General features: G+C 37.3%; 1 protein-coding gene across 10 annotated transcripts in view; it reads left to right on the top strand.

Moving 5' to 3' along the window:
- BBX (BBX high mobility group box domain containing) overlaps positions 1 to 14,982 on the top strand; it is a 290,065-nt gene that overhangs the window by 220,310 nt on the left and 54,773 nt on the right. For all 10 annotated transcript variants that reach the window (XM_040225323.1, XM_040225313.1, XM_040225237.1 and 7 more), the window contains 2 exons: positions 10,030 to 10,110; positions 13,157 to 13,231. In XM_040225323.1, the coding sequence (XP_040081257.1) occupies positions 10,030 to 10,110; positions 13,157 to 13,231 (156 nt within the window). The remainder of the gene's footprint in view (positions 1 to 10,029; positions 10,111 to 13,156; positions 13,232 to 14,982) is intronic.

The raw sequence follows: 14,982 nt of genomic DNA, 5'->3' as shown, positions 1-14,982 counted from the left end.
CATGGATTAAAGGGTCATTTTGACTTTTAACTCTTCTTATTTAAGAAATGCATTTTGTAAGGCTGTAGCTGCCATAGATGGTGATTCCTCTGATGGATCTGGGCAAAGTCATTTAGTTGAAAACCTTCTGGAAAGGATTCACCATTCTTGATGCCACTAAGAATGTTTGCATTTCACGGGAAGAAATCAAAATATCAACATTAAGAAAATTCCCTGGCAGTTCAGTTGTTGGGACCCGAGGCTATCCTGCAAGCCATGTGGCATGACCAGAAAGAAAATAATAATAATCAGGATTAATAGGAGATGGGGAAAAGTTGATTCCAACCCTCCTGGATGACTTTGAGGGGTTTCAGACTTCAGTGGAGGAAGTAACTGCAGATGTGCTAGAAATAGCAAGAGAACTAGAATTAGGAACTAAGGATATAACTTGAATTGCTTCAATCTTATGATAAAACTTGAATGGTTGAGGAGTTGCTTCTAATGGAGCAAAGGAAGCGGCTTCTTGAGGTGGGATCTCCTCTTGGTGAAAATGCTATGAAGATTGTTGAAATGCCAAGAAAGGATTTACAATGTAACATAAATTTAGTTGATAAAGCAGTGGCAGGGTTTGAAAGGATTGGCTGCAGTTTGGAAAGAACTTCTACTTTGGGTAAAATGCTATCAAAGAACATTGCAGGCTGCAGAGAAGTCATTCGTGAAAGGTAGAGTCCATCAACATGACAAACTTTATTGCTGTCTTATGTTAAGAAATTGCTACAGCCGCTCGGACCTTCAGCAGCCACCACCCTGATCAGTCAGCCATCAATGTCAGTGCAAGCCCCTCCATCAAAAAAAAAAAAAAAAAATTACAACCTACTGAAGGCTCATGATAGCATTTTTGAGCAATAAGACATTTAAATTAAGGTGTGTATATTTTTTAGGTATACAGTTATTGTACACTTGCAGAGGTGTGTGCACTAAGTCACTTCAGTCGTGTCCAACTGTGTGCAACCCTGTGAACTGTAGCCCCCAGGCTCCTCTGTCCATGGGCTTCCCCAGGCAAGAACACTGGAGTGGGTTGTCATGCTCTTCTCCAGGGGATCTTGCCAACCCAGGGGCTGGACCTGTGACTTTTCCCTCTCCTACGCTGGTAGGTGGGTTCTTTTCAACTAGTGCCACCTGGGATGCCCTTGTACATCTATAGGCTATTTATAGTATGAACATAACTTTTATGTACTCCGGAAAACCAAAACTTTGTGTGACTAGCTTTATTGCAGTATTCGCTTTTGATGGTAGTGGTCTGCAACTGTACCCGTGATCTCTCTTAAGGTGTGTCTGTATACAAGACAGCCATTGGGGAGTGACCACCCCCCCCACCACCACACACACACACACACACTCAAAATGGCATGTTAAGCTTGTCTCTGTTGAGACCCAGTGAAATGTAAGCATAGAAGGCTTGTTAAGGAAATAACCCCATAACAGTGAAGGAAATGGAGTGTTTCCAGTGAATATGAGATTTTAGTAAACTTACATAAATCAAAAAGCAAATAAAGCATTTTAATTGAGAAAATATGATATATGCTTAAAATATACTAACCAGGGAACATCAGAGAGCTGGTCTGTTGAACAGTGTCCAGCAGCTTAAGTGAACATATCTTCTCTTTTTTACTTTTAAGGAATAAGAAAGAAAAAGTAGAAGAATTAAAAGTAATATTATTAAAAATTTAAGCAAAGTAATAATGTTCACAAACTCTGGGAAGAGCTAAGGAGAAGGAAGTTATTACATTGAGTTAAGCCTTTATGTTTCATATCAGTGAGTTATATTCTGAAGATGGAAATGCAATAAATAAAATATAAGTATTATGATCTAGAATTTCTGGAAGTAATCTCCAGGACTGAAAATCTGTTGTTTTATATTTTTAACTTAAAGAAATAAAACATAAAAATATAAAGCTAAATTAAAATTTAAAAATAAAGGCAGGAAGAAATATATTTCAGAGATGCAAGGGGAGATTATTCAACACATAATGTATAGAACACCTTGGAATAATATTGGAAAGGTCAGTATTAGACCTAGGTGAGCACAGAAGTCATCTTGCCTGAAATGGAAGAGATGATTTGAGGAATAATAGAAAATAAGAAAAATTAGGCAGAGTAATCATAACTGATACAAAGGTTTGATAGTATCAATATCTATTTAGTTGAATAAATGAAGACAAACCTTCAAATATTTTGCAAGTGTATTGGACCTGAATTTGTGGTTTTCAGATGCCTAGTTCTTTTGTTGGCATGAAGAAATATGACAGTAAAGTTAAGATCAAGTCACATTTTATTTTCCTTCCATCCTGTAAAATGGAGCTAATAATACTCGCTTGCCTCTAACTCCCAAGACTTCTATGAAGATTAATTTTAAAAAAGACGTTTTTACCTCTCCTGAAAAGCATTCTAGTATTGTACCTAGTATTATTACCATAATTTATTCTAGGCATTTCATACTTGAAATGTCAGGCTATTACTCCTGCAGGCTATAGTATGCTTTACCAGCAGCATACTCAACATTGAGCAAATAACCTGCTCAAGATTGTGTGACTATGAAATGACAGAACTAGGATTTGAACCCAGAGGGACTAACTTCAGTCTTCCAGTAGCCCACTTGTGATTCAGTCCCTGCCCACCTCACCTCAACCCCGGCCCCTTCTCTTAGCAGTGTTCTGAGCTGTACCCTTATGCACAGGCATTTCATGAGTACTTTCTGGAGACCAAGCCCTATACTAAGCACTTACACTGGTTATCTCATTTCATCTTTCCATGAGCCTTAAGAGGTTGGTTTATTATTTCCCGTTTCATAAATGAGGAAACTAGGCTAGAGAGGTTAAACAAATTCTCTAACGTCGTAGAGTAAGAAAGTCATTATATTAGGATTTAAACCTGTATATGTTCCGTTAAGTAATGAGATGGGTAAAATGAGATAAAGAAAAGGTGGTAATACCAGTATTTGTTAAATTAATGAACATGTCCATGTTTAAAACACTGTGAGTTTTAAATTTAAAACAAATACAGATTTTGGTAAAATTGAAAAACTTCCCCTTTCTTATAATTTCTCATATCAGTGAAGTGGGACAGCTATTTTTACTACCTGTTGGTAACATTGAGCTACTGTGACTTCTGCCTGCCTTAGGCTGCTATATTTGACCACTTCAGGATGCTAAAATCCACTGAATCCCAACCCCACCCCCAACTCTTGCCCTCTTCACAACTTTTATCCCCCACCAAATCTTTTAATATATGGGCTTTCCTGGTGGCTCAGACGGTAAAAAACATCTGCCTACAGTGAGGGAGACCCAGGTTCGATCCCTGGGTTGGGAAAATCCCCTGGAGAAGGAAATGGCAAACCACTCCAGTACTCTTGCCTGGAAAATCCCATGGACAGAGGAGCCTGGTAGGCTACAGTCCATGGGGTGCAAAGAGTCAGACACGACTGAGCGACTTCACTTTCACTTTTCAAAGCTTTTAATTCCCTTCTCACAGTTTTATAGGTTTTAAACATAGTGAGGAAATACTATATTTATATCTAAATTCACATTAAATGGGCTCTTTGAACTTCCTCAGTTCTGGGTAGAGACCCTTCCTTTTTATAATATGCCACTGCTCACTGCCCATTCAGCCCAGCATCTTCCATCTCTTAACAGTGGGGCTCAAAGCCAGAGAATCAAGTGCTTCTGCCCAACCTGATTGACAGGCACCTGTCCTCAATGAGTCCCTGGGCTGCATTGCTCAAGAGGCTGATGAGCTCAGAGGAGCCCCTCCGTTTCCCAGAGGTGGTGGAAAGGGGGAATGGGCAGCAAGTGAGTGAGGAAAGAGGAGAATGAACAAGTGGATGAAGGAGAAGGGTGGGCCTGTGCTGCTGCGTTGTTGTCAACAGTGTATTTACATGCACAACTGCATTCTGTCCTCACTGCGTCCTGTGAAGAAGTCAGTAGCATTGTTACCTGTTGTCAAATGAGGAAACTGAGGTGGGAAGGTGCTCTGGTTTTTCTCAGTGTCTGTAGCACTTCATAGAAGTGGCCTGGAGTCTGACTTGAACTTCATCCTAGTGCTCTCTACCACATGGCTTAGAATGACAGGAAACTTGACTCTGGTGGCCCTGGCGCCCTAAGAAAAACCAGGCATTTATCCTTCCTCTCAGCCCAGGATGACTTGCCTTGATTTGCATTCTAGTTTCAAGGAATTCTCAATTCTATTTGGTACTATTTGGTGTGATCCCAGGGTGGCCTGGTTCTCTTTCAGCTGCACCCCAGCCCTGACGTCTGTCAGTCAAGTGCACTTCTTTAATCCTCAGGTACTCCTTAACCTCATTTAGGTTTAATTAAGAGTGGCTCCATTTTAGTCCTTAAGTAGATTTTGAAGGACTTACTTGGATATAGTATACTTACATTGAGTTCACCTGTGTTTGAAAGCTCAAGTCCATTTAACATCTCACATTAAATGCAAATTAAGTGATCACCCAGATGCTGGTATAGAAGGATCCTTGGTAAAAACTGCCAACTGTGGGAAAGCCTGGGCCAGGTTGAGTGAGGGTAAGAGTCAGTGCATGGGCCTCAGAGTCACCCAGATCTTTACACTTGAACTCTGAAAGGGACTCTGCTCACAACCCCTCTCCTCCCAAAGAAGACAAACTTAGCTTAGAAACACTGGCACTTACTGGCCCCTCTCCCTCAGCCTTGATACCCTTCCCGGTAGTTACTGAGGCCTGGCAAATGCCATCTCTGATTGAACTGGGGCCCTGCATCTTAGCTGGTTTAATTCCTTAACCTTCTAATTAGTCTCCTGCCTCCAGTCACTCCCCAGCTAGAGTCATCCTGCACTCCACTGAAAGCACTGACTACACATCTCTCATCATGCCTCTCCTCTGACTATAGACCTTGGCTGACTCCCCATTGCCTTCAGCCTAATCATCAGACTATTAAGTAGCGTTCAGTTCATCTCCCACCACATTCCCAGACATCTCAGTCTTCAGCCACACTGGGAAAGTCACTGATGCTCACGTACACAGGGCACATCACCCATACTTTGCCCTCTGCTGTTACCACATCATTTCCACAAGTCTGATGTTCCTTCTCGGGGTATCTCAGATGCTACTTATCTTACTTCTTCCATCCACCCCCAGATAGAATGAAGGCCACTTCTCTGTCCTCCCATAGACCTTGTAATATTCCACCAGGAGGCACATCTACTCTTAATGTGTAGCTGTCTCCTGGCACTTGAACCACAAGCACCTTAAGGGCCAGACTCATCCCCTTAGGGTTATTTTATTCCCTGACGTATAAGGCACACAGATGGGATGTAGGGTTCTTAAAAGAGAGCAGCAATCTTTGTTCTGAGACATATTAGGTGTTTATTGAATATTTGTTGAAGGAACGAGTAATCAATCAATAAATGTTTGAATTAGCAAGGGCAGGGATGTGGAGCTCAGATACGACCAGTGCACTTCATAGCTTTGCTTGACTGTGTGTTCATCACAGTCCAGCTCTGTGACTGTGGTTTTGTGCCTTGAGAAGCAGGAATGGGCTTAATAAAACCTAACTTTCCAGACCACTTACAGTGCATTTAACTGGCTTAATTTTGTTTTGTATAAAGGGACCGGGTTATGTTTCTATGTCTCTCGTTATTACAATGTACATTTTGCCTGTGGGAAAAATACTACCTCGTCATAATTCTTAATTATACTAATCATTCCCCTTCCTTGGTTATTGAGAATTAGAGCTAATTTAAAGGGAAGATTGGATTTAAGGGAAGGTGAACACCTATGTGGCTAACAAAACTGCATTTAAAAGCCCTTTAGCAGTTTTCTTTATTGGGCATATAGCAACACCTAGTGGCTTTATGGATTATTTCAGAAACTATTTCTAGAAACAGTTACTTGAGTTTTTTTCTCTCTTTACTGAATGTCTGCTCATTTGGGATTTTTCTTCCTTCTTAATTAATGGACAAATACCTTTAATCTCTATATTTTGTTATATTTAGCCATATCCCACTTAATAAGTAATTAAGAATACTGTAAATACAAACAACAAAGTGATACCCCAAGGTCTAGGCCCCTCTAATAACATTTCTTAGATAGGAGCCTTTTGTCGGAAATAACCTCTTCCTTCTGTTTGGGTATAATGCCAGATTTCTTTATCAAACATTTGCGTTATGCACAAATACGTACACTTGCGCTGGATGCCTCATGTATCAGACGTGCAGGAATGAATTCTACCTCAGTACATTTTCCATGTCATTGAGCCGTTTTTACATTTTGAGTTTTTAGGTGGAAGTAGGTCTAGCGTGTTTCACATACATTCATTTCTGGCTTTTAAAAATAAATAATACATTTTATAGTTATCCTTATCTTGACAACTTAGAATCATAGTTATAAATATTAATTTACTACACTCAGGAGAAACTTTAGGACCACTTGATCTACTTTGATTTTTTTGTTTTTAATTTTTGTGATAGCCTACTTTTCTAAGTAACTGAGATTTTTTAAAATTGTAATACAATTTTGGAAGGTTACTTTCCATTTACAGTTATTTCAAAATATTGGCTATATTCTGTATATTATACAGTACACCCTTACGTCTATCATAAACCCAGTATTTTGGTTAAGTAAACTAAGTCAACTATACGTCAATAAAATTTAAAACATATTGTGTCTACAGTTTTTCTGTCTTTTCCTTCTGTGTCTTGTTGCTGGTGGCATTGTTTCTTTTTCAACACTCTTCCTTTTTCTTATCCCAACTCTTGGTCCCTTCTGATTTGCTCCTTCTTTTTTTTTTTTAAGCAATATTTAGATTCTTTTTTCTTTCTTTCTTTCTTTTTTATTTTACTTTACAAGTCTATATTGGTTTTGCCATACGTTGACATGAATCCACCACGGGTGTACATGCGTTCCCAATCTTCCGTGAACTAGAAAGTCAGGTAACCACATAGTTTAGTAGTAAGCCAGCTCTTCTGGCTCCTAACTTTGTGCTGTTTCCATTATACTACATGGAAGGTAAAGGCTGAATCTACAGTGCTTTAAAGTAGGAGTAACTACATTTTAAAAGAAGACGTTATCCACTGCAGTAAAATACATAGCCTCAGTGGCTGTAATAGCTGTTCTAACCATTGAACAGTCTTTGTTGTGTGATTCCTGGCCAGGTCATTCAGATTCTTCATATTTATAAACATGGAGAATCAAGTCAGTCAGCAGATATTCCCTGTGCATTTCCTGTGCATCTAGTCCACTGGGAGTACAGACTCGCTCACAGAAACTTCTCTGATTGCGTAGTACAGCTGACATGTGTAGGGCTATAGGGGTTTCCTTCATTTAGATGGTAAAGAATCCACCTGCAATGCAGGAGCCCCAGATTCATCCCTGGGTCGGGAAGATCCCCTGAAGAAGATAATGGCTACCCACTCCAGTATTCTTGCCTGGAGAATTCCATCGACAGAGGAGCCTGAGGTCACAAAGAGTCAGACAGAACTGAGTGGAAAAAAAAAATAGGGTTATAAACATCTTGATAATTACTCACATTTGAATTCTTCATATAAGCAGAAAGTTTTACTTAAGACCATCTATCATAATGATTTGCAGGGGGTCTTAATTTAACTTTAAACTTTTATGGCTGGATGTATAGGCATGGCCAAATTATCTACAATGGCACTTAAAAGAAAGTTGACTTTTCTTCTTACAGTTAATGTAAACTCTAACTGAGCCATGGGGAAACTAATCCCATAAATGATAACTGTCTTATGCATCATGGGATCAGAAATAAGAATATGTGTGTGTATTGTGTAGACTTTATATAGGGTAGCTCCCATATATGGTAATATACTTAATTCTAAATATTTCTATAGGTTTGTCATATGTGCCACCTACATAATAAGTCACCTTATTTTCATTTAGTCCTGGGCTCAATTTTTTTTAAATTAATTTACTTTTTTGGTCATGCAGCTTGTGGGATCATAGTTCCCTGGCCAGGGATTGAAAGCAGGCCACGACAGTGAAAGTGCCAAATCCTTAACCATTGGACTGCCTGGGAATTCCCAGGAAAATCAAAATAAAATAAAATTTTGATTATTTACCGAGGTATCTAGGGGCTAAACACATAGGATTCCTTATAAACCAGAACAGTATTGATTTTTTTCATTCTTCAAAAACTATATGGAGTTTTATTTAAGTATTCTTTCCAAGAAAGGAATTTTTTGTGGCTAGTAATGTCAGGATTTGCTGGCCTTTTTAAAGTACATTTTGTGTCTCCTTGGATTAAATATTTAAAAAGCAAATAAAAACTACTGGACTTTTTGGCCTACTGGTTGTCAAATAGTTAAGGACAGCAAAGGAATCAGGCTTTGGCAGCCAAACCACAGGTGGCAAATTAATTAAAGCTTCTGTACCTTTTCTATGGAGCTTATCACTGGAAGAAGGTGGCCATTACTCTTTCAAATCCAAAGGTGACAATTAAAATTTTAAATACTTGCTTCTGTCCAGTGGTCTGTGACGTTGTTAGAAAACACATCTTCAGTGTGAAACTGTGGTTTTAGGAATATAACTTGGGTCACTGCCAGCTCTTCCCATAGATTCAACCATCTAATCACATGCAGTTATTAAAATTACGTAGGGAAAGGTTTAATAACACAAGAAAATCAATGTACTGTTAAAAGCAAACATTTTGTAACTAGTACAACATCCCATTTCTGTTGAAAACATTATCTTTACACGCAACCTCAAGAATATACATGGAATTCTAACAGTGCTTATCTTTGGGAGATAACATTGTAGATGTAGAGTTTTCTTCTGTATTTTTTTCCTTCAGATTTTAAACAGTGATCTTGGATTATTTTGTTTTCAGAAACAGGTTTCTAAAAAGTATTTTTAACTTTCATTTTTCCCTTAGAGTAAAAGATAACTTGTTCCCTAAGATTCTCCAACTTTGCTATTCAGGGAAGAAAAGAGAGGGGACATACTGATATGGTATTTAAAAGACATGTTATCAATTTTAATTTAGTTAATTCAACAAGTACTTGAGTATCTACATTGCACCCAGGGAGTGTTGAGGATTCTGCGTTAAACAAAAGCCCTGGGAGAAGCTGAAGCATAAACACGTTCTTATGTCTTGTGGTGGTCAGCGATCGTTGATTACTGGGGAGTAGAGGGGTCGTTTACCTCTCTCACCCCATGTCCTTTATCTGTAAAAGAGGGCAGATCAGAGGGATACTGAAATTCTTCCCCTCTAACGTGCTGTGACTCCTATGACTTTTGAATTACAGGCTACCAAGGTGATTATCTCACCCAAATGTAGTCAATTTTAACATTCAGTAGTAAAGGAAATATGTATCCTGAGAATAGTACTTGACTAACAGCAAGAATTTTTTTTTAAAAAAGTCAGTAGTGTTTCTATAACTATTGTTAATAATGAAAATCACAAGTAAAGATTTTAAGTGTTAAATGTTTACCCAATATAGTAAATAATATACAAGTATATATTAGAAAAGAAATTTCTCTTAGGAAAATAATACTAACTTTTCTAAGATTGAGACTTGTATATAAATTCAGGAAAACCCTGGAACACAAAAATTTGACCTTAGGTTTATTTTCCCAAAAGGTTTATAATGATCAAAACTCATTTCTGTGTTTTCATATAGTCAAGTGATATGAAATATTGGGGAAATGCAGAATGTAGAAAAAGCAGATATTCATTAGTTTTGGTTGTAAAAAGCCAAGAGATCAAACGAGTGTCATTGTAGAAATTTCACTTTGGTTAATCATCATGAAATACATTGCTTTGTCTGTCTCCTACTATTTATGGCATTATATTTAGCAAATGAATGATTATATAAAACTTTATAAAACCATGTATAAGACTTTGCAGAATATAACTATCTGTTTTTCACAGTACTGCCTTAAATTTGGGAATGAAAACCATTCCTTCCTTAAATAGGAATGTTTTAGGTGACATTTGTCCTCTGTTGTCATTCAGTAGCTATTTGTGTGATGCCTCACACCACCTTTCTTTGTTTTAGATCTCCTCTGGCACTTGCAGGCCTGATGTTTCAGAATCCTCTGAATTGCGTCAGAAGTCACCATTATTTCAGTTTGCCGAGGTAATATACATGTTGCAATCTATACTTAATGAAATTGTAAAGTGAGCTTCAATTTTGGCTGATGACAGTAACTTAAAGCAATGAAGAACTCTTCATTCTTAGATCAAATAATCATAAATGGGAAAATAAACTAAATTTTGAAACTCTAGAGTCTCTTAAGGAATAAAGATATTCCTAGAAACGTGTTATTAACTCATACTAAATGTTATTTCCCTTAAACCTCATCACTAATTTTTATTCAGGGCTAGGAAAGTTAAGAATATAATTGAATTATTGTTAGAACTTACTTATCAGGTGTTAATTTGACAGGTATTGAATCAGAAGATAGAATTTCTCATGGTTATTGGCTGTGCATTCCTTTTTATTTATTTTCCATACACTTTTCTCTTAATTGAAACTTCAGCATGCAGTTGGCAGTTTTCAAAGTCTTATGTCTTAATGTTAGACCTGTTTGGCTCAGTATGTCTCTAACATACCAATGATGTAGAAAGCACATTATCCTTGATATCAAGTCTAAAGGTTAAGACTGCTTCCCCAAATGTCTGCTTTTACCCTGGAACTCAATATGGAGCCATCATTGATTAATTTTTCTCAACGTTAAACCACATGGTCCTCCCTTGATCATTTGAATTGTCTTTCACTAGACCTTCTCTCAAACTGTCATCCCACCTAATGTTTGCCCCTTGTGGTACAGTTTCATACAAGGAGAAAATATTTTTAGTCTCAGACATTTTTCCTCCTCTAGTGTCCTTTCCTGGTGGTTCTCAACATTTCACTGACAGAATTACTTTTCACGCTGGCATATTAGGTCATTCCTTTTATGACATTGTTGGTAATATGCCTAAATGTCCTGCTGATATCACCAGAATATTATGTTATATATTTGCTCACATAATGCTCCTTATCTATCACTTTCCTGTCTGCTCTCTGTGAGGTGTGCCATGAATTCTAATTGTCTTGTATATTGTTTCCTCAAGAATTTAATATAGTAGAGTGTTCTGTCTGCCCTCCCTTTTAAACATAGTTTTATATATATTAAATAATGTTAGTGCCGGTTTTGAAAGCAGAGATTCTTAACTAGTGATTCCTGAGCCCCTGAAGATCTAGTGAAATCTGTCAGATTTCATATGAAATTTTTGGTATTTTGACACATGTGCACTTTTTTTGGTTAGTATAGCAAACTAAAGAGTCCAAAGATATCCTTGACCCTAATCTGCCATTTCTTCAGGAGCTCGCTATTCATGTCAGAATCTCCTCTACTCAATATTAATTTGTAGAAACCTTTTATTTAAAAACTTGTGAAGTGCTTTTCAGAAATCTAGATGGTTTATACCACTGGTTCTATTTGGTTTACTCTCTGATTTAAACTTTGAAGGGCATATATTTCCCCTTACACAAACTATTTGTTTTCTTTAACTTTCATGGAGGGTTGGTAGGAGTGAGAAGTCATGTCTGAAATAAGACATGACTTTTATAAGTTTAAATGATAGACTGTAGGTCTGTAATTCCCAGGACATCTTTATGGATTCATATCTGCAATCTGTCACAGCTCTCACATGGAGGTCTTCTGAAATGATAGGTTTCATGATTTGACCAAGAAGAGTTCTACAAATTTATTGTCAAGTGTCTTCAGAGTACTTGGTTTTCTCTTAGCCATTTATGACCATTTGTATATATCTAGTTTGTTAAATAGGATATGGGAGATCTTTTTTTCTTTCCTTTTTACTGAGATTTATTGTAAAAATGCTTGTTTGATTAAAAAAATACAGTGAAATGAAAATTTTCCTAGTGCCTTCAGCTGTAAATAGAGTCAATAATTCAATCAGTTCTCTCTTCTAATTATTCCTTATCTCTAAAAGTGGCTTCAATGTTGTATCACGAACTGGCTCCATTCTCTTTCTAACCAACTTAATTTGATTAAAATGAAGAAATGATTCCTATGAATTCTTATGAAGAGTTATGGTCCAGGTGCATGTATTGCTTAGTAAGTTGCCTTTTTTGATGGAGTCAGTGGGCACAGTTAATTGAAGAAACTTTTGGGGGACTGGGAATGGGCTGAATTTATAGTGCCTACACTTTCTGCTCTTGTGACTCATTTTCACCCAATTTTGTAGCTAGATAGAAGGTTTGTTCACTTTGAAACCAAAATTAATAACTGGCTTGGCTTCAAAACATCCTTGAGAAGTATTTCCTTTAGAAATACTTGGCCCTCAGAGGAAACCTTGAATGAAGTTTGAATAAGCACTAGTAGATAGGAACAAAAGTTCTCCTAGTTGAATCAAGGATGGTGTGACAGAATCCCCTATCTACTGTCAGAGATCTGAGGGTTGTGTGTGGGTGGGTGCAGGGGGCGGTGGTGGATGGGAGGATGCATGGTATGTTATAAAGGAAAAAAAACACTACTCATATTCAGTAAACAGTTTATTGAATTCTGGGTCCATACCAGGCAGTGTTTTCTGTGACTTATTTTCTTCTCACCATAATCCTATAAAATGGAGATTATCATCACCGTCAACTTACAGTTGGGCAAAATAAGTCTCAAGAGATTAGTTGAGCTGCCCAAGGTCTTGTAGCTGGTGAGTAGCAGAGCTAAGATTCAATCCCAGATACTCTGACCTGCACGGTTTGTGTCCCCAACACAGTCTCAGAGCTGCCTCTAAGCAGAGAACAGCTCAAAGGGAGTGCTGTAATAAAGAGAGAGATTTTACTTGCAGCTTCCAACATTTAATATTATATTTTTAAAAAATCACTGAAATAAGTCTATCTCTATAGGTCTCCTCAACTGCTGTTTGGTACACATCTGATACCCGTAGAAGAGACATGGCAAATGAGCCAAACTCAGTCTTTTTTCTTCTTTCCACGTCTGTTTTTAGAAACATGGCCTTTGTCTTCATTTATCTTTGATACTGTTTTTCTAAAAGGGATTGAGGGTGATGACTCATGTCTTAGTCTTTATCAGTGTCTACAGGGGAAATATATGGCAGATCTATTAGTCTGTTATGGAAAAAATGTCCTTGTGCTTTAAAAATTACATGTTTCCTTTCAGATATCTTCAAGTACATCCCACCCTGATGCTCCTTCAAAACAGTGTCAAGCATCAGCCTTGTTTCAGTTTGCAGAGGTATGGCTTTTTTAATATATATTTTGGGTTCAGAAAATTTACTGAGTGCAGAAAGTATTGGAATAGAATTTTGTCACCTATAGAGACCTTCAGGCATGCCTCTTGCCGTTACTAACAGAATGTACATGGCAGACTGTTTATTGCTTTCTGCTGCTTTTCTGTAATCATAGATCATCTCCAGATTTTATAAATGTTGACTAAAGAGTTCATCCAGAATAACAGTTTTTCATTTATTTCATTTTGCCTTGTTTTTAACTTGCTTTAAAAGCTTAGGAAAATTGTCAACATGAAGGTCATAGTATTCCAATTTATTTATTAAATTTTCCAGTAGCGAAATTAGATGCTGTTGTTGATGAATGCATCTCACAGTGAATGCAGAGTGAATACGCCCTGTTAGATTATACTGTGATGTAGCTTCAGCCAGTATTTATATTAGCGTTTAATCCCAGGCTTAGGTCGGGTCAGCTCTTGCAGGATCTCAGATTTCTCTGGATTGTCAGCCAGAGAGAGAGAGCACACTCTGGAGAGCATTTTCTTGGTTGGTATCATGAGAAGGCAATCTGATATTCTTTATTTTGCCACAAAAGCCCTGGCCTCAATCATATGCTCATTTCTAATAAGCACTGTATGACAAATAATAAAATATATCCCTTTTGCAAAAGTAAGATACCATTTCCTTTAGGTTTTTCCCCATTTTCCTTTTTATTAATTTCAACCAAAAATGCATATCATAAACTAAGCAATTTTTTATAGGGTTGAGAGAAAATGACAAGCAAGACTGTTCTGTTTAATATTGATGTATTGAATCACTTTTTATTCATTTGCATAAAGAGTGCTTCATAAATGAAATGTAAGATGATATCCTTTTGGCAGGAGAAAACCCAGCATCTTACTTTTGAAAATGAGAAAAAATTACTTTTAGCTCTAACAGTTTTTTTTTAAATGCTGCTGCTTCTTGGGACACTTGCGTCAACCAGCACGACTTGATCCTACCAGTTGGCTTGCTTATCTGTAAGGCTTCTCTGTCATAGTGCTGCTATAGTTGTTGAGGGCTATTCTATGAAAGTGGTAACCAGAATATCATATAATGGTATCATTTCACTAAGAACAATTTGCTTGATGAATCTGAATAAATTAAGATTTTATCATAATTTTTCATTATGATAAACAGGCTGGTATTTTCACTGTCGGGGGAATAGTTTTGTTTTATATTTCCTTGCTCTCCTCTAGTCGTTGATATCCATTTACTTGATACTAATAATTTTTTCAAAGATAAAAAAGAATTTTGACATGACTATAAATGTTTTTAGTGTTGGTACCTGATTGGCTCCATCAAACTTTTTAGGAACAGTTCCTTCCAAACACAATTTATTTGGCATATATTTAAATTCTGTACTCATGAATATTAGAAAGGTTGAGGCTTGTCTTTGACACATCTGATATTTACGTATGCATTATTTACCAAGAGTTTTCAATTTAATTAAAAATGTTTGTATAGCATATCTCAGCTGATGCATTTCTAACAGGTCCTGTCACTCAGAGTGTGGTTCTTATTTTTAAGTGATAGCACCATCAGATTTATTAGGTGTCCTGAAGCCCTGGGCCGCTCTAGGAAGCAACGTGAAGGTGAAGCAGCCACCGTCTCATGACTCTGGAGAACGAGATCCCATGCCTCTTTTGAATTAATTTGTTCTGTACACTCACTCCTCAAAAACAAAGTTGGTTTTTTTTTTTTTCCCTAGTAAAGAACC

This window comes from Oryx dammah, unplaced genomic scaffold (genome assembly GCF_014754425.2).
Source record: "Oryx dammah isolate SB20612 unplaced genomic scaffold, SCBI_Odam_1.1 HiC_scaffold_2, whole genome shotgun sequence".
NCBI lineage: Eukaryota > Metazoa > Chordata > Mammalia > Artiodactyla > Bovidae > Oryx > Oryx dammah.
Note: the sequence above shows the minus strand (reverse complement) of the source record. Positions and strands in the feature narration are given on the sequence as shown.